The 27720-nt window shown below is 47.0% G+C and overlaps 1 protein-coding gene across 3 annotated transcripts in view; it reads left to right on the top strand.

The window, feature by feature from the left end:
- The window catches only part of asphd2 (aspartate beta-hydroxylase domain containing 2), a 36149-nt gene extending 11048 nt beyond the window's left edge, over positions 1–25101 (top strand). For all 3 annotated transcript variants that reach the window (XM_041201890.1, XM_041201892.1, XM_041201889.1), the window contains 2 exons: positions 22189–22302; positions 22913–25101. In XM_041201890.1, the coding sequence (XP_041057824.1) occupies positions 22189–22302; positions 22913–23022 (224 nt within the window). In that variant the 3' untranslated portion in view covers positions 23023–25101. The remainder of the gene's footprint in view (positions 1–22188; positions 22303–22912) is intronic.
- Positions 25102–27720: the final 2619 nt, after the last annotated feature.

Here is a 27720-nt window from a genome sequence, read left to right as displayed (position 1 = left end):
AATTGTCTGCTCATTATCACATTGCTGTTTATGGGAGCTTGCAGTGTACAAATTGGTTCCCACATTTCCTATATTTGAACGATGACTACACATCAAAATTACTTTGTTGCTTGTGAAGTGCTTTGGAACATTCCGAGTTTAAGAAACCTGCTTATATAAATGTCAGTCTTTCTTTGAATAAAGCGATGAATACTTTTAATACTTCTCAGAGCAGTTGGAATATAGTTTTGTTAAGGCCTTGTGATGCACCTCGTGGTGGCCACATATAAAAGTGTTATAAAAATACTTGTATGTAAATGTAAGTTCTTTCTTTGGAAGATGTCAGCCAGGATTTTCCATGCAATTGTTGTATGGTCGCACCACACTGTTGAATTAATGGGTCTGATGTAATTGTCACTGTATTGAGTGATACTCCAGAAGTTGATTACCAGTGAGTAGCACCATCAGTGCCATCATTCCACAGGGAATGGTAGGTGAGAGTGATTACAATATCTCACTAAGTGATTGCAATGTCACCATGAAGCCATGGGAGCTGATTTCGAGAGCTTTATCATAGCAACATTAGGTTGAGATTAATGTCGTTGATATTTTGATAAGTATTCTGTAGGTGTTTTGAACGCTCACTGGGTAAATGCACTGTGTAGTACACCATTGTATCAAACAGACCAGAAAGTCTCTGTTATCTTGAGGCTGGAGAAAAGTCAGCCAAGATTCTCACAGGAAATGGCACGTCAAATGAGGACAGGGGTTGGGTTTGGTGGTGATAGGGTTGAAAAGCCTGCGAGCACTCTGTCGAGCTTCGTGCATGAAGAATGCTCAACTGAGTGAAGTGTCAAAAGTTAGTTCCTGTCACACGAGTAAGCACCTGAGACAGAGAGGAAAATATATTATCTAAACAAAATGTTACTTGCTTCTCAGTGTTGAAGTTTTTTGGCACCAATCCTATCAACATTGCAGTGAGGCAGGAAAGCACTGCAGTTGGTCCTAGTGAAAATGTTGCTCATGTAACGAGCCTGCAGCAGTGGCCAATTTCCTGCCTCCTACATGAAGAGCTGCCTTTGGAGAATGCATTTTGCAGTGGCAGCAGCTCTCCTCATTCGTGCAAACTGGATTTCTCTCCTATTGACACCTCCAGGAACCAGTTCCCACGGCCAGACCTTGCTGCGCCCTGCCATCGCCTCACCAGGTTTCTCAGAAAATAAAAGCAGCCCTGTATATGTGTCCCTCTCTATTTACACCATCCCACCCACCGCCTTCCTTTCTCCTCCCCAGCTCTACCTTTCCCCGTCTGTCTCCCCTCCCTCTGTCTCCCCTCCCTCTGTCTCCCCTCCCTCTGTCTCCCCTCCCTCTGTCTCCCCTCCCTCTGTCTCCCCTCCCTCTGTCTCCCCTCCCTCTGTCTCCCCTCCCTCTGTCTCCCCTCCCTCTGTCTCCCCTCCCTCTGTCTCCCCTCCCTCTGTCTCCCCTCCCTCTGTCTCCCCTCCCTCTGTCTCCCCTCCCTCTGTCTCCCCTCCCTCTGTCTCCCCTCCCTCTGTCTCCCCTCCCTCTGTCTCCCCTCCCTCTGTCTCCCCTCCCTCTGTCTCCCCACCCTCTGTCTCCCCACCCTCTGTCTCCCCACCCTCTGTCTCCCCACCCTCTGTCTCCCCACCCTCTGTCTCCCCACCCTCTGTCTCCCCACCCTCTGTCTCCCCACCCTCTGTCTCCCCACCCTCTGTCTCCCCACCCTCTGTCTCCCCACCCTCTGTCTCCCCACCCTCTGTCTCCCCACCCTCTGTCTCCCCTCCCTCTGTCTCCCCTCCCTCTGTCTCCCCTCCCTCTGGCTCCCCTCCCTCTGTCTCCCCTCCCTCTGTCTCCCCTCCCTCTGTCTCCCCTCCCTCTGTCTCCCCTCCCTCTGTCTCCCCCTCCCTCTGTCTCCCCCTCCCTCTGTCTCCCCCCCTTCACTGTCTCCCCCCCCATCACTGTCTCCCCCCCCATCACTGTCTCCCCCCCCATCACTGTCTCCCCCCCCATCACTGTCTCCCCCCCCATCACTGTCTCCCCCCCCATCACTGTCTCCCCCCCATCACTGTCTCCCCCCCCATCACTGTCTCCCCCCCCATCACTGTCTCCCCCCCATCACTGTCTCCCCCCATCACTGTCTCCCCCCCATCACTGTCTCCCCCCCATCACTGTCTCCCCCCCCATCACTGTCTCCCCCCTCCCATCACTGTCTCCCCCCTCCCCATCACTGTCTCCCCCCTCCCCATCACTGTCTCCCCCCTCCCCATCACTGTCTCCCCCCTCCCCATCACTGTCTCCCCCCTCCCCATCACTGTCTCCCCCCTCCCCATCACTGTCTCCCCCTCCCCATCACTGTCTCCCCCCTCCCCATCACTGTCTCCCCCCTCCCCATCACTGTCTCCCCCCCTCCCCATCACTGTCTCCCCCCTCCCCATCACTGTCTCCCCTCCCCATCACTGTCTCCCCCCTCCCCATCACTGTCTCCCCCCTCCCCATCACTGTCTCCCCCCCCATCACTGTCTCCCCCCCCCATCACTGTCTCCCCCCCCCCATCACTGTCTCCGCCCCCCATCACTGTCTCCCCCCCCCATCACTGTCTCCCCCCCCATCACTGTCTCCCCCCCCCATCACTGTCTCCCCCCCCCATCACTGTCTCCCCCCCCCATCACTGTCTCCCCCCCCCCATCACTGTCTCCCCCCCCCCCATCACTGTCTCCCCCCCCCCATCACTGTCTCCCCCCCCCCCATCACTGTCTCCCCCCCATCACTGTCTCCCCCCCCATCACTGTCTCCCCCCCCCATCACTGTCTCCCCCCCCCATCACTGTCTCCCCCCCCCATCACTGTCTCCCCCCCCCATCACTGTCTCCCCCCCCCCATCACTGTCTCCCCCCCCCATCACTGTCTCCCCCCCCCATCACTGTCTCCTCCCCCCCATCACTGTCTCCCCCCCCATCACTGTCTCCCCCCCCATCACTGTCTCCCCCCCCATCACTGTCTCTCCCCCCCATCACTGTCTCTCCCCCCCATCACTGTCTCTCCCCCCCATCACTGTCTCTCCCCCCCCATCACTGTCTCTCCCCCCCCATCACTGTCTCTCCCCCCCCATCACTTTCTCTCCCCCCCCATCACTGTCTCTCCCCCCCCATCACTGTCTCTCCCCCTCATCACTGTCTCTCTCCCCCCCATCACTGTCTCTCTCCCCCCCATCACTGTCTCTCTCCCCCCCCCATCACTGTCTCTCTCCCCCCCATCACTGTCTCTCTCCCCCCCATCACTGTCTCTCTCCCCCCCCATCACTGTCTCTCTCCCCCCCATCACTGTCTCTCTCCCCCCCCATCACTGTCTCTCTCCCCCCCCTTCACTGTCTCTCTCCCCCCCCCATCACTGTCTCTCTCCCCCCCCCATCACTGTCTCTCTCCCCCCCCCATCACTGTCTCTCTCCCCCCCCATCACTGTCTCTCTCCCCCCCCCATCACTGTCTCTCTCCCCCCCCCCATCACTGTCTCTCTCCCCCCCCCCATCACTGTCTCTCTCCCCCCCCCCATCACTGTCTCTCTCCCCCCCCCCATCACTGTCTCTCTCCCCCCCATCACTGTCTCCCCGCCTCCCCCCCCCCCCCCCCCCCCCACAACTGTCTCCCCCTCACCCTTTGTCTTCTCCACCCCCCCACCACCCTTCACCCTCACCTCACCTACATACGGACATACAAATTAGGAGCAGGAGTAGGCCACTCGCCCCCCTAGAGCCTGCTCCGCCATTCAATAAAATCATGGCTGATCTGAATGTAACCCCAACCCCACATCCCAGCCTAACCCCAATGACCTTTCACTCCCTTATTCATCAAGAATTTATCAAGCTCTGCCTCAAAAATATTCAAAGACTCTGCTTCCACCGCCTATTGAGGAAAAGTTCCAAAGACTCACGACCCTCTGAGAGAAAAAATTTCTCATCTGTCTTAAATGAACGGCCCCTTATTTTTAAACAGTGACCCCAGTTCTAGATTCTCCCACAAGAGGGAATATCATCTCCACATCCAACCTGTCAAGACCCCTCAGGATCTTAAAGGATTCACTTAAGTCACCTCTTACTCTTCTAAATTCCAGTGGATACAAGCCTAACCTGTCCAGCCTCTCCTCATAAGACAATCCGTCCATTCGTGGTATTAATCTAGTAAGCCTTCTCTGAATTGCTTCTAATGCATTTACATCTTTCTTTAAATAAGGAGACCAGTACTGTACACAATACTCCAGGTGTGGTCCCACCAAGGCCCTGTACAACTGAAGCATAACTTCCCTACTTTTGTAATCAATTCCCCTCACAATAAATGATAACATCCTATTAGCTTTCCTGATTACCTGCCTTACCTGCTTACTTTTGTAATTCATGCACTAGGACACCCAGATCCCTCTTGAGTCTCAGAGCTCTGCAATCTCTCAGCATTTAGATAATAAACTTTTTTTTTTATACGTCCTGCCAAATGAACGATTTCACATTTTCCCACAATGTACTCCATTTGCCAGATCTTTGCCCACTCACTTACCCTATCTATGTCACTTTGTAGCCTCCTTATGTCCACTTCGCAATTTACTTTCCTACCCATCTTTGTGTCGTCAGCAGCTTTAGCACCCTTCGGTCCCTTCATCCAAGTAATTTATATAAATTTTAAAAAGTTGAGGCCCCAGCACTGATCTCTGTAGCACACCACTCGTAACATACTGCCAACCAGAAAAAGACCCATTTATGCCGACTCTCTGCTTCCTGTTAGCTCGCCAATCTTCTATCCATGCCAATATGTTACCCCTTTCACCATGAGTTTTTATTTTCCACAATAACTTCTAATGTGGCACTTTATCAAATGCCTTTGGAAATCTAAGTGCAGTACATCCACAGGTTTCCCTTTATGTAAATGACGTGCGGTGATGTCAGGCGAGCATCCCGACATCACTGCACGCCATCACAATATTTCATTGGGCGGGCACACAATGATATCTGCTGCGCGCCTACCATTAATTAATGGGCCACTTAAGGCCCTTGACTCACCAATCAACACCGATTTTTCAGCGCCCGTGCAATCTTCGGGTTGGTGCACAGACACAACGGGCAGGCGGGTAGGACGCATTTGTATAAACCTCATCCACGGGCGGGATAAGAGGGCTCACTGGGATCGTGAGTGTGCTCTCTCAAGCATTGATTTTTCAAAGATTTTGAAACTTGCCTGTGTGATCTGCAATACTTTAAAACGCACACCAGCTGTTTTGTCTGGACTCTTAACCCTCTGCAGTGAGGGATCTTTTTTGGGCCTGCAGGTTTCTGGAAGCCTTCCCATAGCCTGGGAATGGGAGCTGAACTCTCCACTGGAGGCACCTCCTCTGAGGAGGAAGGGAGGGCGAGAAGGGGGAGGAGGCCAGGAGTGCACATTCCGCCTCCAGAGGAGCCACCTTTGGGAGGACAGGCGCAGGCACAGGGAGCACAGGGCCAAGAGGTGGACCAAGGCGGAAGGGGCCACAGAAGACGCCACTATCCTGTTGCCAGGGTATACAGGTGGCGAAGCAGCTACCTCACTATGACTGAGGTGCAATGCTGAAGGAGGCTCCAGTTCTCCAGGGAGACAGGCAACTACATCTGTCAGATGATTGAGCCTGAGATCTCCACAAACTGTATGGGTCGACACCCCGTGCCAGTGGCTGTAAAGGTCACAGCTGCCCTCAACTTTTATGCCTCTGGTTCCTTCCAGGGCTCGGTGGGTGATCTTTGCGGTGTCTCCCAATCAACTGTCCACACTTGTATCAAGCGGGTTACAGATGCTCTGTTTAGGTGTGCATTGACTTTCATCCTCTATTGTTGGGACCAGGCAAGTCAGACACAGAGAGCCAGAGGCTTCGTAGCCATTGCTGGCTTCCCCCCGTGTCCAGGGTGCTATAGGCTGTACACATGTGGCCATAAATGCGCCAGCAGGTGAGCCCGGTGCCTTCGTCAACAGGAAGGGCTTCCACCCTATGAACGTGCAGATAGTGTGTGATCACCGGATGCTGATTCTACAAGTCTGCGCAAGGCACCCAGGCAGCTCCCACGATGCCTACATCCTCAGACACTTCCAGGTGCCAGGGCTCTTCAGTGCTCTAGCCCGCCTGGATGGATGGCTGCTGGGTGACAAGGGCTATCCCCTCAGAAGGTGGCTCGTGATGCCTCTCTGCCATCCAAGAACAGAAGCTGAGCAGCGCTACAATAGGAGCCACGGCACCACAAGGGCTGTGGTGGAGAGAACCATTGGTCTTCCCAAGATGCACTTCCGATGCCTGAACCGCTCAGGGGGCGCAAACCCCAGTACCCCCAGATTGTGTGTCGGTGATAGTGGTTGCATGCTGCACTCTACACAATCTGGCGCTGGAAAGGGGGGACGCAGTGGACGATGAAGGTGTCGATGCAGTGTCTGCAGCTGCGCACGATGAGTCCAGCAGTGAGTCCGAGGATGAGCACACACAGGGAAATGCTGGGGGGGCAGGCGCTGACCCGGGCATACTCCAGGGAGGCAGGGACACCTGGGAGGCTTTAATCCAACGTACCTTCAGCTAGTACACCACAGATGGACCCCCAGGACAAGCCTGGGCTGTAGACTCCATACTCGATACCTAAGTGCCATATCTTCCAGGTTAGGAACAGTAACTAAGGGCCTTGTTAACAGAGCTGAAAGTCCCACAAAGCACTCCTAACATTTTTGGAAACCGTACACATGCAGAAGAAAAGAGGCACCCTCAGCCATGGTCACATGTCTGAATTTAATATTACAGTCTAAGAAACTTAATGAAACAAAATGACACGGGTGTTCCAATTCAAAGCAATTCATAAAGACCTCATCTCGGGCCAACACAAAAGCACCAGTGAGAAACCCGTGGTGTGTTAAAGGTGCCATATATTTACACTTCCAGGTGCTACGTCTTGGTGCTGCCCGATCTCTGGGAGTGGCATCTGAGACAACCTCTGTCTCTGCCAGCTCCTCCAGCGACTGTGCAGTGCCCTCGCTGCTGCGCCCTGGGACACTAGCCGATGTTCTATCTCCCATCGAGGTGCTAGTATCTGCGCTGGTGCCTGCCTGGCAGAGATGGTGTGACGCTGGTGAGACTTCAGGGCCCTCAGGTGTGAGAGGGGGCCTCTGCTGCTCCTCCTCCTCTCGACCCTGCTCCGACGATGCTGAAAGGACATTGGATCAGTTAACATGGAGACAATGACAAAGTGCATCCCTGTCCCCCGGATTATTATGCGCTTATCCTTCCATAAGCAATGGTCAAGCCATGTTGCAAAATTAAATCACTTAACATTCAGCACTGCTATGGCTGTTAGGAGAACAATGCTGACCTCACTGCTGGGCTGACACCCTAGCCTCACCGACATCAGTGGACCTGGGTGCATGGCGCCTCTCCAAATCCAGGGCCTCCTGCTCAAACCAGCTGAGAATGGCTAACTACACCTGGCTGCCGCCAGTCCTCACACGCTCTGCTGCATTATGAGCATTCTTCTCCTGAAAATGAGAGACGAGCATTGATTAGTGAAAATTGTACGTGGACTCTCTTCACGCACAGCTCAACCCAGCCAGAGTGGGACATATCAGGGCTCCAGTGCCTCCTCACCCCACGGCTGCCGAACACTCACACAAAGGTGATAGGCCTGTTCCCCGGGCCCCCCCACCCCCTTGGCCACATGCTGCCTACATCACATTAGGCACCACACGGTATTTCCTTCCATAGCAAAGAGGCGCAAGCACGTGGAGCAGATGGTTCGTTGCCACCCCACCTTGAAGCTCCCCCCGCAGCATGTCATCACCCTGACTTTGACATGTCCTGGCGTTCCAGCACTGTGCCTAGGTGCAGCCCCTCCAAGTTGCCCCCAAAACAGTAATGTGGGTCTCAGTGTACCGCATGCTGAGGGCACAGAACCCATCTCTTCACCACCCTCTCAGGCTGGCCTCAGCATGGGCGATACCTGCTGGTCCACCCAGCAAAGGACACATGCCATCAATGATTGAATGCAGTCACTACACTCAGACTTTTGGTGGGGGAAGGCAGCAGGGGGGAAAGCCGACCTACTGGCTTAAGTGACCAATGCCAACATGGCAATCACCCTTCCAGAGCACAACAAGTTGTTGAAGCTTGCGACACTGGATCCAGGTGTGAAACACCACGTCACAGGAGCTCACCGCCTCCGCCACTTCCTCCCAGGCACATATCGCGATGTGGGGGCGGCTTCTCCTCCCGTCCTAGGGCATCAGAACCTCCCACTGTGCTGCTACCTCGAGGAGGGCAGCAAGGCAGTCATCGGAAAAACAAGGGGCACATTGGCCCTCCTGCCCTACCCTCCGGCCTGGCCTGCCCCGATGGCCTACCCTCCCGACTTGCATAACCTCCACTGCCCCTCTGCAGAGCCCTTTGCCCAGCCATAGCAAGCAGCCTTTACAAGGCTGACAGGCCTTCCTTTATACAGGCTGCCGGGTCACCATTGGACCCGGCGGGCTGAGTGCGCCTGCCGCTGCCCTTGGCTGGAGTTGTGAAGTATGCTGGGCGGGCCTTAATTAGCCCGCCTGCGTAAAATGGTGGCGCAGACCAGATCGCGAGCAGCGATCGGGTCCGCGCCCCCACCATGCAGAAAATTCTGCCCCTAACATTTTTCCCTATGACAAATGTTAGGCTAACTGGCCTATAGTCTTCTTCCTATCTCCCTCCCTTTTTGAATAAAGGAGTCATATTTGCTATTTTCCAATATGATGGAACCTTCCCCAGATCCTCGCCCTCGCTCCCCACCCCCCGACCTCAACCTCGCTCCCTTCGCCTCGCCCTTGCTCCCCCCACTTCGCCCTTGCCACTTTTCTGTTTGACTTTGTCTCGTGCCGTTTCTGCCTTCTTTGTCTCTCTTTTTTTGCACTGCTTGTTATCCTTTTTGCCTGTTGTACTCTGACCATTTGTCCCCCTCTATCTCAGTGCCTCTCCTTTGCCCCCATTGCAGATGATTTTTTTTTACACTCTTTCACAAGAAAAATCTGGTGGATCGAGGCAGTTTCTCCCGAGTCAGGTTTGTGTAGTCGGGAAATTTCCCAACTCTGCGAACCTGGCTCGGGAGCGAAAATTCAGGCCTTTAGTCCTCTACTCTTTTGCTCCTCCACTTCTCTTCTCTTTTTTAATAGTGAAAAGTAGCTTAGCCTTGCTACAATAAATAACTCATTGGCCATGATTTATTGGCCCGAGTTCAACAACTTGTCACTCGAATAGGTCATGAGGATAAATTCAGAATATTGGTTCCCGCAGGGACCATAAATGGGCCTGCTGCTCTGTTAAAGGGGCAGGAAGTTTGACCATTAAAAGACATAATATGTTCAATTTAATGTGCAAAATACTTTCAAGCATTAGATTATTTATAATTAATTTGCATATTTTACAAGCTCCATGTTTACAGCATAGAGAGTTGTATCTACTGCAGTGAAGGTTCACTGGACTGATTCCTGGGATGGCAGGATTGTCATCTGAGGAGAGATTGGATTGACCAGGCTTGTATTCACTGGAGTCTAGAAGAATGAGAGGGGATCTCATTGAAATGTATAAAATTCTGACAGGGCTGGACAGGTTGGATGTAGGGTTGAAGTTTCTTCTGGCTGGGGGGTCCAGAACAAGGGATCACAGTCTCAGGGTAAGGGGTAGGCAATTTAGGACAGAGATGAGGAGAAGCTTCTTCCAATCTATGGAATTCTCTACCACAGAAGGCAGTGGAGGCCAAGTCACTGAACATATTTAAGAAGCAAATAGATAGATTTCTAGACTCTAAAGGCGTTGAGGGGCATGGGGGATAGAACGTGAGTACGGCATTGAGATAAAGGATCAGCCATAATCATATTAAATGGTAGAGCAGGCGTGAAGAGTTGGATCACCTACTCCTCCCATTTTCTGTTTCTATGTTTACTTCGCTATTTCCAGTACACTCTTCAGGCCACCCACAACAATGCATGTGCTTGAAGCTTTTATGTTTTTTTAATACAACGGTACAGCCTGTATTTTACATAAGAGCAAGAATAGGCAATTCAATTAGATCATGGCTGATCTGTATTTAACTCCATCTGAGTGTTACTCCTCTTTCTCTAAAGAGCCTGGGGAATTAAAAATGGAAAATAAGGAAATGGTGGATTAATTGAACAGACGTTCTGCATTTGTCTTCACTGTAGAGGATGCAAATAACATCCCAGAAATAATTATGAATCGTGGGTAAAAGGGAGGGAGGAACTTAAAACAATTACAGTCACCAGGGAAAGGGTACTAAGAAAATAATTAGAACTAGAAGTTGACAAGTACCCAGGTCCTGATGGACTTTATCCTGGAGCCTTAAAGGAAGTAGCTGCTGAGATAGTAGATGCAATGGTTTTAAGTTTCCAAAATTCCCTAGATTCTGGAAAGGTCCTATCGGATTGGAAAATAATGAATGTGACTTCTCTATTCAGGAAAGTAGGGAGACAGAATGCAAGAAACTACAGGTCAGGGAAATTGCTGGAATCTATTATTAAGGTTATAGCAGGGCACTTAGAAAATCCCAGTGCAATCAGGTAGAGTCAACCAGGTTTTGTGAAAGGGAAATTATGTTTGACTAATTTATTGGAGTTCTTTGAGGAAGTAACAAGCAAGGTGGATAAAGGAGAGACTGTGGATGTGCTATACTTAGATTTCCAGAAGGCATTTGAAAAGGTGCCATATCAAAGGTTACTACACAAAATAAGCGCTCATGGTGTAGGAGTAACATATTAGTACGTATGGAGGATTGGTTACCTAACAGGAAACAGTAGACATAAATGGCTCATTTTCTGGTTGGCAGGATGTGATGAGTAGGATCAGTGCTGGAGCCTAAACTATTTACAATTTATATCAATGACTTAAATGAAGAGACCAAATGTATGGTTGCTAAATTTGCTGATGATAACAAAGATAGGTAGGATAGTAAGTTGTGAAGAGGACATGAGTCTGCAAAGGGATATAGATTGGATAAGTGAGTGGGCAATAATTTGGCAGATGGAGTGAAATGTGTGAAAATGTGAACTTGTCCACTTTGACAGGAAGAATAGAAAAGCAGCAAATTATTTACATGGAGAGAGATTGCAGAACTCTGAAGTATAGAGGGAGCTGGGTGTCCAGGTACATGAATAACAAAGTTAGTCTTTTAATAACAGCAAATTATTAGAAAAGCAAATGAAATATTGTTGTTTATTGAAAGGGGATTGGAATATAAAAATAGGGATTTTTTGCTGCAGTTGTACAGGGTTTTGGCGAATGTATCTAGAGTACTGTGTGCGGTTTTGGTCTCCTTATTTTAGAAAGGATATAAATACATTAGAAGCAGTTCAGAGAAGGTTCACTTGACTGATACCTGGGATCTAGGGAGTTTTTTTCTATTTATTCACGGGAAGTGGGCATCGCTGGCTAGGCAAGCGTCTATTGCCCATCCCTAGTTGCCCTTGAGAGGGTGATGGTGAGCTGCCTTCTTGAACCGCTGCAGTCCATGTGGTGTAGGTACACCCACAGTGCTGTTAGGAAGTGAGTTCCAGGATTTTGACCCAGTGACAGTGAAGGAATGGCAATATATTTCCAAGTCAGGATGATGAGTTACTTGGAGGGGAACCTCCAGGTAGTGGTGTTCCCATCTGTCTGCTGCCCTTGTCCTTCTAGGTGATAGTGGTCGTGGGTTTGGAAGGTGCTGTCTAAGGAGCCTTGGTGAATTCCTGCAGTGCATCTTGTAGGTGGTACACACTGCTGCTACTGTGCGTCAGCGGTGGAGGGAGTGAATGTTTGTGGATGTGGTGCCAATCAAGCGGGCTGCTTTGTCCTGGACAGTGTCCAGCTCCTTCAGCGTTTTGGGAGCTGCACTCATGGAGAGTATTCCATCACAATCCTGACTTGTGCCTTGTAGATGGTGGACAGGCTTTGGGGAGTCAGGAGGTGAGTTACTCACTGCACGATTCCTAGCCTCTGACCTGCTCTTGTAGCAGCAGTATTTATATGGTTAGTCCAGTTCAGTTTCTGGTCAATGGTCACCCCCAGGATGTTGATGGTGGGGAATTCTGTGGTGGTAATACCATTGAACATCAAGGGGTGATGGTTGGATTCCCTGTTGTTGGAGATGGTCATTGCCTGACACTTGTGTAGTCCGAATGTTACTTGCCACTTGTCAGCCCAAGCCTGGATATTGTCCAGGTCTTGCTGCATTTGGTAATGGACTACTTCAGTATCTGAGGAGTCGCGAATGGTGCTGAACATTGTGCAACTATCAGCAAACATCCCCACTTCTGACTTTATGATGGAAAGGAGGTCATTGATGAAGCAGCTGAATATAGTTGGGCCTAGGACACTACCCTGAGGAACTCCTACAGTAATGTTCTGGAGCTGAGATGACTGACCTCGAACAACCACAACCATTTTCCTTCATGCTGGGTATGACTCCAACCAGCAGAGAGTTTTCCCCCTGATTCCCATTGATTCCAGTTTTGCTGGGGCTCCTTGATGCCACACTCAGTCAAATGCTGCCTTGAGTTATGTTATGAGGAAGGGTTGGACAGGCTGGGCCTGTATCCATTGGAGTTTAGAAGAATCTCTCCACATAACTGAAGTCCCTCATCCTTGTAAATTCTTTGTAAATCTTTACTGCAACCTCTCTGAAATCTTCACATCCTTCCTAAGTGCGATGCCCAGAATAGGACACAACACTCCAGTTTAAACCAAACCTAATGGTTCATCTTAACTTCCTTGTTTTTGTACTCAATGCCTCTATTTATAAAGCCAGCATCCCATATGCCTTATTAACCACTTACTTAACCTGCCCAGTTGCTGCAGTGCGTCTTGTTTCCAATACACACTGTTGCCACTGTGGTGGTGGAGGACGTGAATGTTTAGATTGATGGGTGAGGTGCTAATCAAGCAGGCTGCTTGCCCTAGATGACATTGAGCCAACACATGTACAACTAAAAAGGGGAGTTGCTTGACTAATCTTGTGTACACTTGGGTAGATTGCAGTCCACAATTTTGCCAGTTAATATCTACTTCTGACAAGAATGAGAATAGACAAGATGAAGGTAGTATGTGAATTTTGTATTTGTAACTTAAACATTTTCTCAAGCATGAATTAATTCTTGACATCTACTGTTCTGATGCGGTGAACTTTTAAATGTGATTTATGAAATTTCTCTTGATGGATTAATGGTTTAAAATGCTGCCCAAAGCAGAACTAAACCTTAGGGAGTATTCGTCCCGGGGTCGATTCCCTAGTTGTGCTGAGTTCGTGGATCTCAGCTGGGGTTATAGTTGGCGATTGCTACCCTGGAGAACAGGGAAAGAATCAGCCTGGACTCCTGCCCCTTATTTCTGCTGTTGAATCCTGCACCTGATTGCTGTCCATTTTAGGGGAGGCAGTGGCATTGTGGTGTCGTCACTGGACTCATATTATTTGTCATTTTTATATAAACGACATAAATGACCATATGGGAGGTAGGATTAGTAAGTTTGCAGATGACACAAAGATTGGCCAGGTGGTTAACAGTGAGGTTAAGTGTCTTGGGCTACAGGAAGATATAGACAGGATGGTCAAATGGACAGATAAGTGGCAGATGGAATTTAACCCTGAAAAGTGTGAGGTGATACACTTTGGAAGGAGTAACTTGACAAGGAAGTATTCAATGAACGCCATGGCACTAGGAAGCTCTGAGGAACGAAGGGACCTTGGTGTGTGTGTCCATGGATCTCTGAAGGTGGAGGGGCATGTTAGTAGGGTGGTGAAAAAGGCATATGAGACACTTGCCTTTATCAATCGAGGCATAGATTACAAAAGTAGGGAGGTCATGTTGCTGTTGTATAGAACCTTGGTGAGGCCACAGCTAGAGTACTGTGTGCAGTTCTGGTCGCCACATTATAGGAAGGATGTGATTGTACTGGAGGGGGTGCAGAGGAGATTCACCAGGATGTTGCCTGGGATGAAACATTTAAGTTATGAAGAAAGATTGGATAGACTTGGGTTGTTTTCATTGGAGCAGAGAAGACTGAGGGGCGACCTGATCGAGGTGTACAAGATTATGAGGGGCATGGACAGGGTGGATAGGGAGCAGCTGTTCCCCTTAGTTGAAGGATCGGTCACAAGGGGACATAAGTTCAAGGTGAGGGGCAGGAGGTTTAGGGGGGATGTGAGGAAAAACCTTTTTACCCAGAGGGTGGTGACAGTCTGGAATGTTTGCCTGGGAGGGTGATGGAGGCGCTTTAAAAAGTACCTGGATGAGCACTTGGCACGTCATTACATCCAAGGCTATGAACCAAGTGCTGATAAATGGGATTAGGAGGTCAGGTGATTCTCACGTGTCGGCACAGACTCGATGGGCCGAAGGGCCTCTTCTGCACTGTTTGATTCTGTGATATTCCAGAGACCCAGGGTAATGCTCTGGCAACCTGGGTTCGAATCCCACCACAGCAGATGGTGGGTCTAGCCTACATGTGACTCCACACCCACAGCAACATGGTTGGCTCTTAAATGCCCTTTGAACAAAGGCAATGAGGGATGGGCAATAAATGCTAGCCTAGCCAGCAATACCCGCATCCCTTGAACGAATATTAAAAAATTGCTGGAAATTGTATGTGTTGGGGGATTGGGTGAGAAGATTAGGTCTGTTTGGATGCCTTTCAGAGTGGAACAGCCTCCTGACAGTCATCAGTGTTCAGGCTCACCCCCGTGAAAATGGACTTTGTACAGGGAGGGAAGTACGGAGAGGGGAAGGGTTGGAGGGCAGACTGCCACCATCTGTTGACCTGTACCTGTACAGGAGAAAATGGAGAAAATTTGGCAAAAACAGTGTTTAAAGCTTTAAAGGAATATTTCAGGATAAGATGCTAAACTGTAATTAGTCTTGACTTTTCATAACAAAATTATTTCAATATATTCTTTTCTTCCTTTCCTGAAGGTAGTGATATTTTTCTGGGGTTTGATCCCATGCTGCCCATTGGCACTTGTTCTCTTCATTTGGTGTATAATTGCACCATTCAAGGTGAAACATGTCAAGTGCTGAGAAATGGAATACCTTCTTTTCTTTTGCACCATGTCCACACCAAGTATTCCAGGCTAAGTACAGCAGGAGTTAAATGCAAAGTAAACATGATTTACATCTACCTAATAGAATGACTTAACCACAATCTCAGAGAATCTTCTGCAGCATCATTGTGACTTTTTAAATTCCCACCCACCTTCCTTGCAGCTTGTGTGTGTTCATGTGCATGTGCTGGACCATTTCTGCTTTGTTGTATTATTGTAAGCTTACATGCTTTACAAAATCATGCACTTCTCTCCTATCCTCAGCACTGACTGATACTTTTGTACATATCTGCAGGCGCCTTCTTGTGACTTAAGAAGATAGAACAGGAGACCATTCAGCCACTCGAGCCTGTTCTGCCATTCAGTTAGATCATGATTGATCTGCACCTCAACTCCATTTTCCTGCCTTTCTTCCTTGATAGCCTTAACTAACAAATATCTCTCGATCTTGGTATGAAAATTTCGACTGACTCGGTATCAGCAGCATTCTAGGAGAGGGTTCCCAGATTCCACAGTCATATCTTTGTTCAAGAAAGGAGAAAAGAATAAACCAGGTAGCTTTAGGCCAGTTAATCCAACGTCAGAAGGAATGATAAATGCAAAGTGATGCGTAGCTTTGTGCAAATGACCACTTTCCATATCTGAGCCTTAGCAGTGAGTGTTGACAGGCATTACAACTGAGGCAATTCTTTCCTCAGCTGATACCCACATGTGCATTTTCTGTTAGATAGCTATCAAAGCTGAAAATGCCTCCTCCCCTGCCCACACCTGGCACCAGTCATAGGAACATTAAGCCCAGTTGGAGTGCTATAAACTGCTGGCCTGGGAAACATGACTAATTCACTATAAACCTATCATGAAACCTGGGATCTTCCTAGCCTGAGAGGCACAATACCATTGATCCACCAGACCCCTGAGGAAGTTCCTTCTGTTCTCAAATTGAGTTATTATTTTACCACCATTATTTCAAGGGCGATGTGCTTAAGTCCTGGAAAAGATTCTTCTAAACAAAAATTTCTACTGTAATAACATTTTCAACTTGTCTACAGTAACGAGCAGTGTAATCTTACTGCCAAGAGGCAAATTGTTGCAGTGTGACTGTTACAATCTCGGCTTGAATATTTTGCGTGGCATTTTCTTTGTGAATATTTCAGTAAAGTGAGGGGTTGTTTGTACTGCAAAATTTCTATTTCCAGTGGCAAAAGTAAAACAAAAATTCACAAGAATGGTTTCAGGGATGAGGAACTTCAGTTGTGAAGATATTTGAAGAGGTAAGGATTGTTTTCCTTGGAGAAAAGAAGGCAGAGAGGAGATTTGATGGAGGTGTTCAAAGTCATGAAGGAGCCAGGACAGAGTAGATAGGGCAAAACTGCTCCCACTCATGAAAGGATCAGGAATGGGAGGGCACAGATTTAAAGTAATTGGCAAAAGCAATATGAGAAAAAATTTTCTGTGCAGTGAGTAGTTAGTGTCTGGAATGCAGTGCCTGAGAGTGGTGGAGGCAGGTTCAAGCGAAGCATTCGCAAGGGATTTAGATTGTTATCTGGAAAGGAAAAATGTGCAGGATTACAGGGAGAAACTGGGAGAGTAGGACGAAGTTAATTGCTTATTGGGAGAGCCAGTGTATACACGATGGGCCGAATGGCCCCCTTCTGCGCTGTAACAATTCTGTGATTCTGTGATTTGACTCCTAGGCCTGAATTTTTCAGTCAATGGGTAGGCTCAGCGGGAGCAGTCACGGAGCTGACTGCCGCCCGCAATCAGATCCATGCCACCATTTTGTGCAGGCGGGCCAATAAGGCCCACCCAGCATAAGATGCGAGTGGTAGCACTACCTGTGCGAGTGGGGGGAGGAGGGAGAGTCGTAGCCAGCACTCTCTCACGTATGCACGCGAAAGAGCGCTTCAATCTCCCTGAGGCACAGGGCCTGAAATAAATAAAATAAGGCAGGATCTGGCCAAGGTAGACTGGGAACAGCTACTTGTGGGGAAACCTGCAGAGGAGCAGTGGGGGGTGTTCAAAAAGGAAATGGGGAGGCTACAGGCTCAACATGTTCCCTCTAGGGTGATGGGAAGGAGTAACAAGACCAGAGAACCATGGATGACCAGAGATATTCAGGATACGATGAGAAGGAAAAGGGAGGCTTTTAGCAGGGACAAGGGAAGCAAATCAGAGGAGGCATTAGTGGAGTACAGAAAGTGCAGGGTGGAGCTTAAGAAAGTAATTCAGAGAGCAAAGAGGGGATGTGAGAAAGCTCTGGCTGGTAAAAGTAGGGACAATCGCAAGATATTCTATAAGTATATCAATGGGAAGAGGATAACCAGGGAAAGAGTAGGGCCCATTAGGACCAAGGGAGCAATCTATGAGTGGACCCAGAGGACATCATTAGAGTGTTGAACGACTGCTTCACATCCGTCTACACCCAAGAGAATGAGGATGAAGGTATCGAACTCGGGGAGAGAGACTGCGAAGTTCTTGAGCAAATTGATATAGGGAGTGACAAGGTATTGGAGGTGTTGGCAGGCTTAAAAGTGGACAGATCTCCAGGTACGGATGATTTGTGTCCCAGACTGCTGAAGGAGGCAAGGGAGGAGATCGCAGGGGCTCTGACCCAAATTTTTAATTCCTCTCTGGCCACGGGGGAGGTGCCAGAAGACTGGAGAACAGTTAAAGTGGTTCCGCTATTTAAGAAGGGTTGTAGAGATAAGCCAGGGAACTACAGGCCAATGAGTCTCACGTCAGTGGTAGGGAAACTATTGGAGAAAATTCTGAAGGAGAGAATCTATCTCCACTTGGAGAGGCAAGGTTTGATCAGGGATTGTCAGCATGGCTTTGTCAGAGGAAGGTCATGCCTAACAAATTTGATTGAATTTTTTGAGGAGGTGACCAGGTGTGTAGATGAGGGTAGTGCAGTTGATGTAGTTTATATGGATTTCAGCAAAGCCTTCCACAAGGTCCCACATGGGAGACTTATAAAGAAGGCAAATGCACATGGGATACAGGGTAATTTGATAAGGTGGATTCAAAATTGGCTTAGTTGTAGGAGACAGAGAGTGATGACAGAAGGATGCTTTAGTGACTGGAAGCCAGTGGCATACCACAGGAATCTGTGCTGGGTCCCCTATTATTTGTCATTTATATAAACGACATAGATGACTATGTGGGAGGTAGGACTAGTAAGTTTGCAGATGACACAAAGATTGGCTGGGTGGTTAACAGTGAGGTTGAGTGTCTTGGGCTACAGGAAGATATAGACAGGATGGTCAAATGGGCAGATAAGTGGCAGATGGAATTTAACCCTGAAAAGTGTGAGGTGATACACTTTGGAAGGAGTAACTTGACAAGGAAGTATTCAATGAACGGCATGACACTAAGAAGTTCTGAGGAACAAAGGGACCTTGGCGTGTGTGTCCATAGATCTCTGAAGGTGGAGGGGCATGTTAGTAGGGTGGTGAAAAAGGTATATGTGACACTTGCCTTTATCAATCAAGGCATAGATTACAAAAGTAGGGAGGTCATGTTGCTGTTGTATAGAACCTTGGTGAGGCCACAGCTAGAGTAGTGTGTGCAGTTCTGGTCGCCATATTATAGGAAGGATGTGATTGCACTGGAGGGGGTGCAGAGGAGATTCACCAGGATGTTGCCTGGGATGAAACATTTAAATTATGAAGAGAGGTTGGATAGACTTGGGTTGTTTTCGTTGGAGCAGAGAGGACTGAGGGGCAGCCTGATTGAGGTGTACAAGATTATGAGGGGCATGGACAGGGTGGATAGGGAGCAGCTGTTCCCCTTAGTTGAAGGGTCAGTCACGAGGGGTAGGAGGTTTAGGGGGGAATGTGAGGAAACAAGGGGTGGGAGGTTTAGGGAGGATGTGAGGAAAAACTTTTTTTACCCAGAGGGTCGTGACGGTCTGGAATGTGCTGCCTAGGAGGGTGGTGGAGGCGGGTTGCCTCACATCCTTTAAAAATTACCTGGATGAGCACTTGGCACGTCATAACATTCAAGGTTATGGGCCAAGTGCTGGTAAATGGGATTAGGTAGGTAGGTCAGGTGTTTCTCACGTGTCGGTGCAGACTCGATGGGCCGAAGGGCCTCTTCTGCACTGTGAGATTCTGTGAAATATGTAAAATGGATTAAAAATTTAATTAAACATGTCCCCTCATGTGAATTATTTAACAAAAGCTTTAGGATACCTCATCCCGCTTGTGGATGAGGTTTCCTAAAAAACGTAAAGGCTGCTCAGCCTTTTCGCCTGCCCATCAACCGTAAGGTTGGACGGGCAGCGTAAGCTTGACCTTAATTACTTCCTTAATGGCCTTAATAGGCATTTAAAGAACAAATCATCGTGAGACAGCACGATGACATCGGGACACATGCCCTACGTCATCGTGCGCCATTTTACATGCCAGCCTGTCGGGCCCACTCCTAACTCAAAAATTCAGGCCCTAAATTTTGGCACATCTGCCTGCTTCTCCCACACATCAAGTAAAACTGATGTTGGACTCTACCCTATCCACCTCATCTCGAGGAAAATTTCTGTACGCTCCCTGGTCGCCAAAGATAGTCAAGCCAATCTCCAGAATACTGCAGCATCCACCTATCTTTGTTGTTCAAATGTGGCATACCGTCCTGACACAGTATTTAATTATTTCAATTCAGGTTATTCCAATAGTCACAATTCCATTCCCAATCAATTGTTGAGCTCCTTAAAGGACAAAATTACATTTTTGATGAGACCCATACAGTTACCCATACATGTGGCAACGGTGGAACAAGATACCCCGGAGATGGTGCCCACATGTAATTTCCACGGGGTTTCTCCAACTGGAAATCAATGGAACCCCTGGAAATGGCGTAAATGGCAAAAAGTGCAGTTTACACTTAAGAGTTTCTGCAAAGTTAGATCAAGAGAACCCAGTGGAACTTCTCCCCTGCAAGATCAATTATTTGCTTATATTTAACTGAGTGGAACTAAATGATTTTCAGGAGATAATGGAACAAATTGGGCCTAAGTCTGCCTGGTGCATTTTAACTTACTTGGCACTGCTGTTTGTTTTGGATGTTAGGTGCTAAATATCACAGTTGATATTCTTTTTTGGTGTGATGTTTGTAATAGAAGTGGTGAAAATTATGCTGTTCTGTAAATAAATAGTGTAGGAGCCAATGTTTTTAATATCAACCTTCACCTCCATGCTATCGAGCAATAATTTGTGAATCTTACATTCATAATGTTATAGAGCACAAAAGGAGACGATTTGGCCCATTGTATCAGCACTGACTTTTTTAAAATCTATCCAATTAGTTCCACTCCCTTGCTCTTTCCGCATAGCCCTACAAATCTTTCCTTCTTTAAATACATATTCAACCCCTTTTGAAAGTTCCAACTAAATCTGCTCCCACCACCTCTTCAGACAATGCATTCCAGAGCATCATAACTTACTAATTTTTTTTTTAGTGGCTCCTTATCTTCCCACCAGCATTTTTTGCCAATTATTTTAAGTCTGTGTCTTCTGGTTACTAATTTTCTTCTTTTGTAATTTGTCCTTGGGATCCGCAATTGCACTTCATCAGGTGATGATGAGCCGGCTTCTTGAACCTCTGCATTCCATGTGGTGTAGGTATGCCCACAGCCGTTGAGGAGAGAGTTCCAGGATTTTGACCCAGCGGCAGTGAAGGAACAGCAGTTATGGGCAGAATTTTGCCCTTGACGGGCGGGCCCCACCAGTTCGGCAACGGGCGGGCAGCCAATCACCGCTGCCGAAACAGGCCCCGCCGCCATTTTAAGTGGGCGGGCCAATTAAGCCCGCCCAGCAGGCCACCCGACAGGAAGATCTATGCGCTTCCTGTGCGGGGCGGGGGGAGGGAATTACCCAACCGTCAGAGTGCGCTCTCTCATGCATGCACACATCTCCCTGAGACTAAGTGCTGTCTCAGGGAGAGCGCTGACAGTATTTTAAATATCAAAAATAGAATAATAAAAAAAACTATTAACATGTCCCCCTCATGTGGCAATGTCACATGAGATGCGACATATGACTAAAACTTTAAACTTGTTAAAAACAGACATGAAACCTCATTCCGCCAGTGGATGAGGTTTCATGTATTATCAGAAGCCCGTTGGGGCTCCTGGCCTGCCCGCCAGCCTTAAGGTTGGATGGACAGGGCCTTTAATCGCCTTAATGATCCTGTCAATGACCTCAGTTGGCTTCCCATGAACGTCATCCCGCATCATTTCCGTGTCGGCGAGCAGGCCCCGCTCCCAATTCGCCGACGGAAAATTCAGGCCTGTAGTTCCAAGTCAGGATGGTGTGTGTCTTGGAGGGAAACTTGCAGGTGGTGGTGGTCCCGTGCATCTGTGCCCTTAATGCTCTCTGTGCTTCTAGGGCATTCCCCCACACCCCCACCTCCAACTGTATACCACTGTGCCACTACCTCTGGTGAGTCTGTCCTGCTGGCAGTACAGGATATACCGATCAATGGCGATGGAGGAGTCTGGGACATTGCTTGTATAGAATGATTTAATAAGCATGACTGTCAAGCTGTTGCTTGACTAGTCTGTGGGGCAGTTCTCCTAATTTTGGCACAAGTTCCCAAACGTTATTGAGGAGAACTTTGCAGGGTCGACTGAGAGGATGTATCTTTTCCAGTTCCTAGGTCAATGCCAGCTGGCCCATCCAGTTTTATTCTTATTCAACTTTTCTGTGGCAGTTTGATATAACTCACTGGCTTGCTAGGCCATTTCAGAGGGCAGTAAAGAGTCAGCCACACATTTCAGTGCCATTGAAAAAAGTGCAAACATGGTCCTGTTCAACCAATTATGGATGGGTGGCAAAACGCATTCAGGATCATAGGGAATACGTGGTTCGCTTGTAGGCGTGAACTGTAATGCCAAACTTCGGAGAAGAGCACAATGCCCACAGAAATGTAATATCTGGATTAGAGTCAGTGATAATATGGGAATTTTTATGACATCCCATTTGTTAAGCTATATGATTAACAATTATATATTTTTTCACATTTGGTCCTGTTTTGCTTTCCACTGTCTGTATTGTTAATATTGGCCTGCAGTGCTTATTGTCACTGTGGTCTCTTGCTCTTTCAGGTTTAAAGGTTCCCAGCAGCTGTGAATTGGTGGTAGGTGGGGAGCCGCAATGCTGGGCAGAAGGGCGCTGTTTGCTGTTTGATGATTCCTTCCTACATACGGCATCCCATGGAGGCAAGTATATTGTTAACTGTCACTGATTATTTTAACCTCTCAACCTTAAATTCTCATTCTTATGTTCAAATCCCTCTGTGACCTCACTCCTCCCTATCGCTGCAATCTCCTCCAGTTCTACAACCCCCTGCGCATTCTGCATCCCTGCAGTTCTGGCTCTGGATTTCTTTGCCCCACCATTGGTCGTAGTAGCTTCAGTTGTCTGGGCCCTCAGTTCTGGAATTCCCTCCCATAAATCTCTGCCTCTCTCTACCATCCCTCCTTTAAGACAGTCCTTAAAAACTACTTTGTTGACCAAGCTTTTGTTCATTTGACTTAATACATGGCTTGTTGTCAAATTTTCTCTGCTAATGCTTTGGTGAAGCACTTCAGGATACTTTAGTGTGCTGAGCGACCTGTTTTCATCTCATTCTAATGTACCCAGAATGGCTGTTTGACCCTGCAGGGCAACACAATTGAACCTAGCCTCTCCTTGCTGAACGTTTGTGCCCTCCTTGTCTCTCACTTAAGTGGCATTCCTGGTAGCGTAATTAGGAACAGTGTTTTTACAAAGTGAGAAGTATTTTCCTTTGGCCATACTATTACTAATTTTTATTTCTTGTGATTGCAGGTCCAAGTGAAGAAGGTCCACGGGTTGTCTTCATGATTGATTTGTGGCACCCGAATGTTGCTGCCACTGAGCGCCAGGCTCTAGACTTCATCTTTTCTCCAGGCCGCTGACTCCTTTTGATCGTCTTTTATTTTTCCTCCAGAGCGGCTGATCTCGGAAGGAGCGGAACACTGGAATGAGGGCTCTTGGGTCATCAGACGTGCCGCCCCTCTTTCATTCATCAAAAAGGAATAAGTGGGCACACTAAGGAAAATTTAAGCTTTATTTGCTGAAAATGCACGCAATGCCGTGTTAATGGTTAGGTGGAGAAAAGAGTCCAAGATTTATTTATTTATCTATTGCTTCTGATTTATTTTTTTAAACAAAATATGTCGGGCTCAACTTCCTTTCCTCCCCACTGGTTAGTGGGGTGGCCACTGCTGTCTATCTGATTTTTCTCTAGCTACGCTGCAGTCCCTGAGACAATTTTCTGTAATGCCTTGAGCTGTAAAAGTTTTTCATTTGAAGCCATCTCTCCTGCGAGAGCTAGTCCAGTTGAGACACTGTGAAGGTTTTCTAGGCCGGATCATCTGGTAATCAAAGTTCATTTTTAGGGAGAGGGGTGGTTTGGGGGGGAAGGAGGAGAAATGTAGTCGCGTTCCAAGAATTTTCCAAAGGAACTCCTAGGATCAGGTGTCCGTGTACAGGTGAGTGGAGCCAAATCCCAATTGAGCATGTTTTTAGAAAAATGTGTTTCACCTGAATCAAAAATTTCTGGATCAGACCGTGATTTCCATAGACTGCTTATCGACTCGCTTGTGTATCTCAGCGGTTTTAATGTATTTTGCAGTGAAATCAAAATCACACTTAAAATATATTCACTTAAAAAGGAATAGTTTTGCAAAAAAAAGAAATGAATGGGGTAAAAGGAAAGTTACACACACAAGCTGCTCTGTTGTCATCAGGGAAAATGAGACAATGGATTGACCATGCAGGGCATGCTAGATATATAGAAAGAGACTAACACTGGAAAGTTATGCTGTGATAATTAGAACTATTATTTTTGGAATGCAAATTCTATGTAAATAAGTAATACGGTATATCTCACTGTCCCATTTAATGGCAATAAATGGGAAATTATTTGATCCATTGGATATCCATATAATGGGAGCGAATGAGAAGTTATCTTTGCTGGATTTCACTATAAACAGGTTTACATTTATTTTTAATCTCATGGATCAATACAATAAAAAAATTCTCTTACTTGAATCTAAAGGTATTTAACTTCGGGTCATTATTTTTAATTCTTTTATTGATGTACTTTGAGATTAAAACTGTGGAAATATATTTTATTCCTTTTGTGTTTATCAAAGTGGCAGGATGATTAACAGTGCTTGAAGATTTTTTTCCTTCTTGTGTGCGATGTCTGAAGCACTTCAAGTTCAGGTGCAGAATAGTGCTGCGCAGGATAGGTGTAAGCTCCATAATGCTAGAACAATGTTCATGAGTCCCACCCAAGAAGAAAAGAAGGGGACCGCCAGTTGCTTCCCTTCACGTCTTTCCCTCATTCCTCCTTCCATGTTTTAAATAACTAGTTCTGGCACTGTATGCCCTAGTGTTCTCCAAATAAGATTGTCCCATCAAAATGCTAAGGAAATTGACCACTGTGCTGAATCTTTGGCACTTTAGTACAGTGGATTTGTGTTGACTGAGACATTCTGAACTGACCTAAACAGCCAACAGAGAAGGAGAGACTACCATCCTGCATCAGCTGTGTTCAAACCTAGGTTCCTTGTGTCATTGTGTACTTGATTTTAGTGCTACATTAGTCTATTCAGATTGTAAATGTGATATAGTGTTATTTTTGTTTGTGCCACCAGTGAATTAGTGTTTTGTGAACTCAATTCTAAGAGAAGCTAACACAATACTACATAATTCAGACTAACATCAATGCTGTTAATGATGCAGTGTTATGCTTGCCTACCACTGAGAGACTCCATTTGATGGACTATATTTCCATAGGCACGTTTACCTCTGTTGGCCTGGTAATTTTGTTTGCACAACCTGGCTATTGATTTCCCTCAAATCTTGAGGTGAATTACTTCTTTGATGCACTTTACTATATATGATAGCTAGCGTGTATTGCATGTGTACATGTGGAGTTGTGCTGGTGCAAGATTTGGAGAAATAAACCACACATTCTAATCTTACTGAGTTTTTATTTGTAAATTGATGCTTACTGTATTCATCCCAAAATTTATATGCCTCTGTCTCTCATTGACTCAGGGCAGAAATTTACACCTGCTTAAAAACAAGTCTCCAAACCAAACTGTTAAGAAACCCACATCAATAGTTTCCGTTTTCTGGACAACAAGTGCCCGTTTTTTTTTTTCAGTATGAGCATGCCCATCTATCTAAAGCCATAGAATTCCAATTCAGGTTGGCAGGAGCTAAATCTGGGTTGGGTTTAGTTAGTAAAATCCTCACAGCTACCCAGCACAAGTATGTTTACTGCTGCTTGTCCAGCTAAGATCACCATTTCCATTGAGACATTATATTATAGGGTTATTTGGAGATCCAGGAAAAGTTCTGGTCCTCAACGACTGTTCTCATTCACCAAAATCTCATCAATAAGCCAGGTTGGCTGGTCATCCATCATTCCACTGGACCTCCCCGTCCCTGTAGGTTCAGTTCTAAGTTTGTCACAGAACACTGGGGTGGGAGAGGGCTGGAATTTTAACCCAGAAAAAACAGGTGGGTTTGGATTGGTTCTGGAGGGTGTTCTGAATCCTGACTTAAAACCGCCTCCCACTTGCCTATTTTTGACTTTAATTGTGGCCGGTAGATGGGTGGGTGACCAAGCCGCTCCAAGAAGTGGGTTGGTACTTTGAATGAGATAATAAAGCTGGAAGCCTCATTGTTCACTATTTTGAATTTAACTGTGGATGACCGAGTTTCCCAAGCCTTGGGAAATCCACCAGCTACTTCCACACAAAGGCTGCTGGGTCCAGGGAGCATGTGCATTTACACCTAGCCACTGGATTCAGCGTGCCTGCCTGTGCAACCCTCTGAGTGATCATGCACCCGCCCTCCCAGGTTTCGGACTTACCCCCATCCTAGGCATCCAAATGACTCCAACTCCCCAGATGTGTGCTGCAGTCTCTACTGACCTGTACCGTGCCCAAACGGAGGTCAAGCCTGACGATCAGGGTGGCTTCAGAGTGAGGAACTGATCATTGACATCACGTGCATGCCAGGGAGTTGAAACTACAGAGCATGCAGGGGAATCCTGTACTGTCTGTTCCCTGCGCCTTACCAACCCTCCAGCTGGTCAGGTAAATTGAAATCCAGACCATTAAGTCTGTTCCAATTTTGCATTGTTAAGTGTGCTTTCAACCCCTTGCTCCCAGGGGATAGCAACTAATTGACTGTTGGACAACTGTTCAGTGCATAATTGACTTTTTCCTAGGAGGAGAACATGTACCAAGACCGAATCCTGTGCAGTACTGTGAACAGCCATAAAATCTGAGGGTAGATTGTTAACATCATTGTAACTGCAAAATACACAATCATAATCCACCTATCAATTGGAGGTGCAGAGTTTCAGTGGCAAATGCTTGCTTGCTACAGTCCAATCCAGGTAACCAGGGATAGGACTGTTTTCAATAGAGGAGAAGAAATTAATGGGTGATTTGATAGATGAATCATGATGGATTGAACAGAATGGGTAGCAACAGACTGTTTTTAATGATCTTGAACAAGGGCACCTAGATGTACGATTAAATGCAAGAGGTTTAGAGAGCAGGAGGGACTTTTTTTTTCTACAGACAGTTGGGAGGCTGTGGCACGCATTACCAAGAATTAGCGATTGAAGAAGAAAGCATGCTGTTTTATATGCATGTGTGCAAGGCTGGTTTTGGGACTGCATTTCAATCTGACCAATTGAGTAGTTAAAGCTACTGACTTGATGACATCAGACAAACTAAAGTAGTTCCTTATACGTTTTGTGGATAAGAAGCAGAGCCAGGGAATCTGGCAGCAGCTGACGGGATAAAAAGCAGAACAGTTAAAGGTTGGATTATTTACATTTACATAGAGTTAACAGCTAAGATAGCTGCGTGTTGACATTGGCTGTGTTCAAATGTAAAATGATCTCTATCACCTGTCTTAATATTGCCCTCTTTTGCTCGGTGTCAGTTTTTGTCTGTTTATGGCCCTGTGAAGCAGCTTGGGACATTTAACTATGTTAAAGGCACTGTACAAATGAAAGGTTGTTAACATTGCTTTCACCCATGTTAAATAGAATACTATTCAAAATCTGGATAGTCTTCATATTCTTTAGTGTGGCACTTTTAAGTTGCCTCATTTCCAGTAATACCTCAATTGCACTGAATTTGGATACCATAATCTGTCTGATGTTAGTTTAGTCTTGCTTGCTTCATGATCAGTTTTTAATTTTTAGCTAGTAGAGCTGGCTCTGCAAAAATAATGTACAGTTCTGAATTCATTATTAGCTTGTAGTTACACATCAACTGGATACTGAAATTTGTTTCCTTTTATTTTGACCTGAATTCATTTAGCTTTCAGCAAAACCTTAGTTATCCTGCACATTGGCAATTGGATTTTGTCCAATTTTGGAACCGTTCTTGATTTCAAATTGCAGTAAGATCAGCCATCATTAAGGATGCTACTTTGCTTTTGAAGTAAATTGCCAGTAATGAGTGAGAAGCTTTTTTCTTTTGGGGACAGTAGGGATGGAACAGATTGCTGCAAAACACAGCTAGAAAACTAAAATGGTATTTGCTGTAGGATTGAGAATCTTTTGCATG

The sequence above is a fragment of the Carcharodon carcharias genome, chromosome 13 (genome assembly GCF_017639515.1).
Source record: "Carcharodon carcharias isolate sCarCar2 chromosome 13, sCarCar2.pri, whole genome shotgun sequence".
NCBI lineage: Eukaryota > Metazoa > Chordata > Chondrichthyes > Lamniformes > Lamnidae > Carcharodon > Carcharodon carcharias.
The sequence above is the reverse complement of the archived record's forward strand: the minus strand, read 5'-3'. Positions and strand labels throughout refer to the sequence as shown.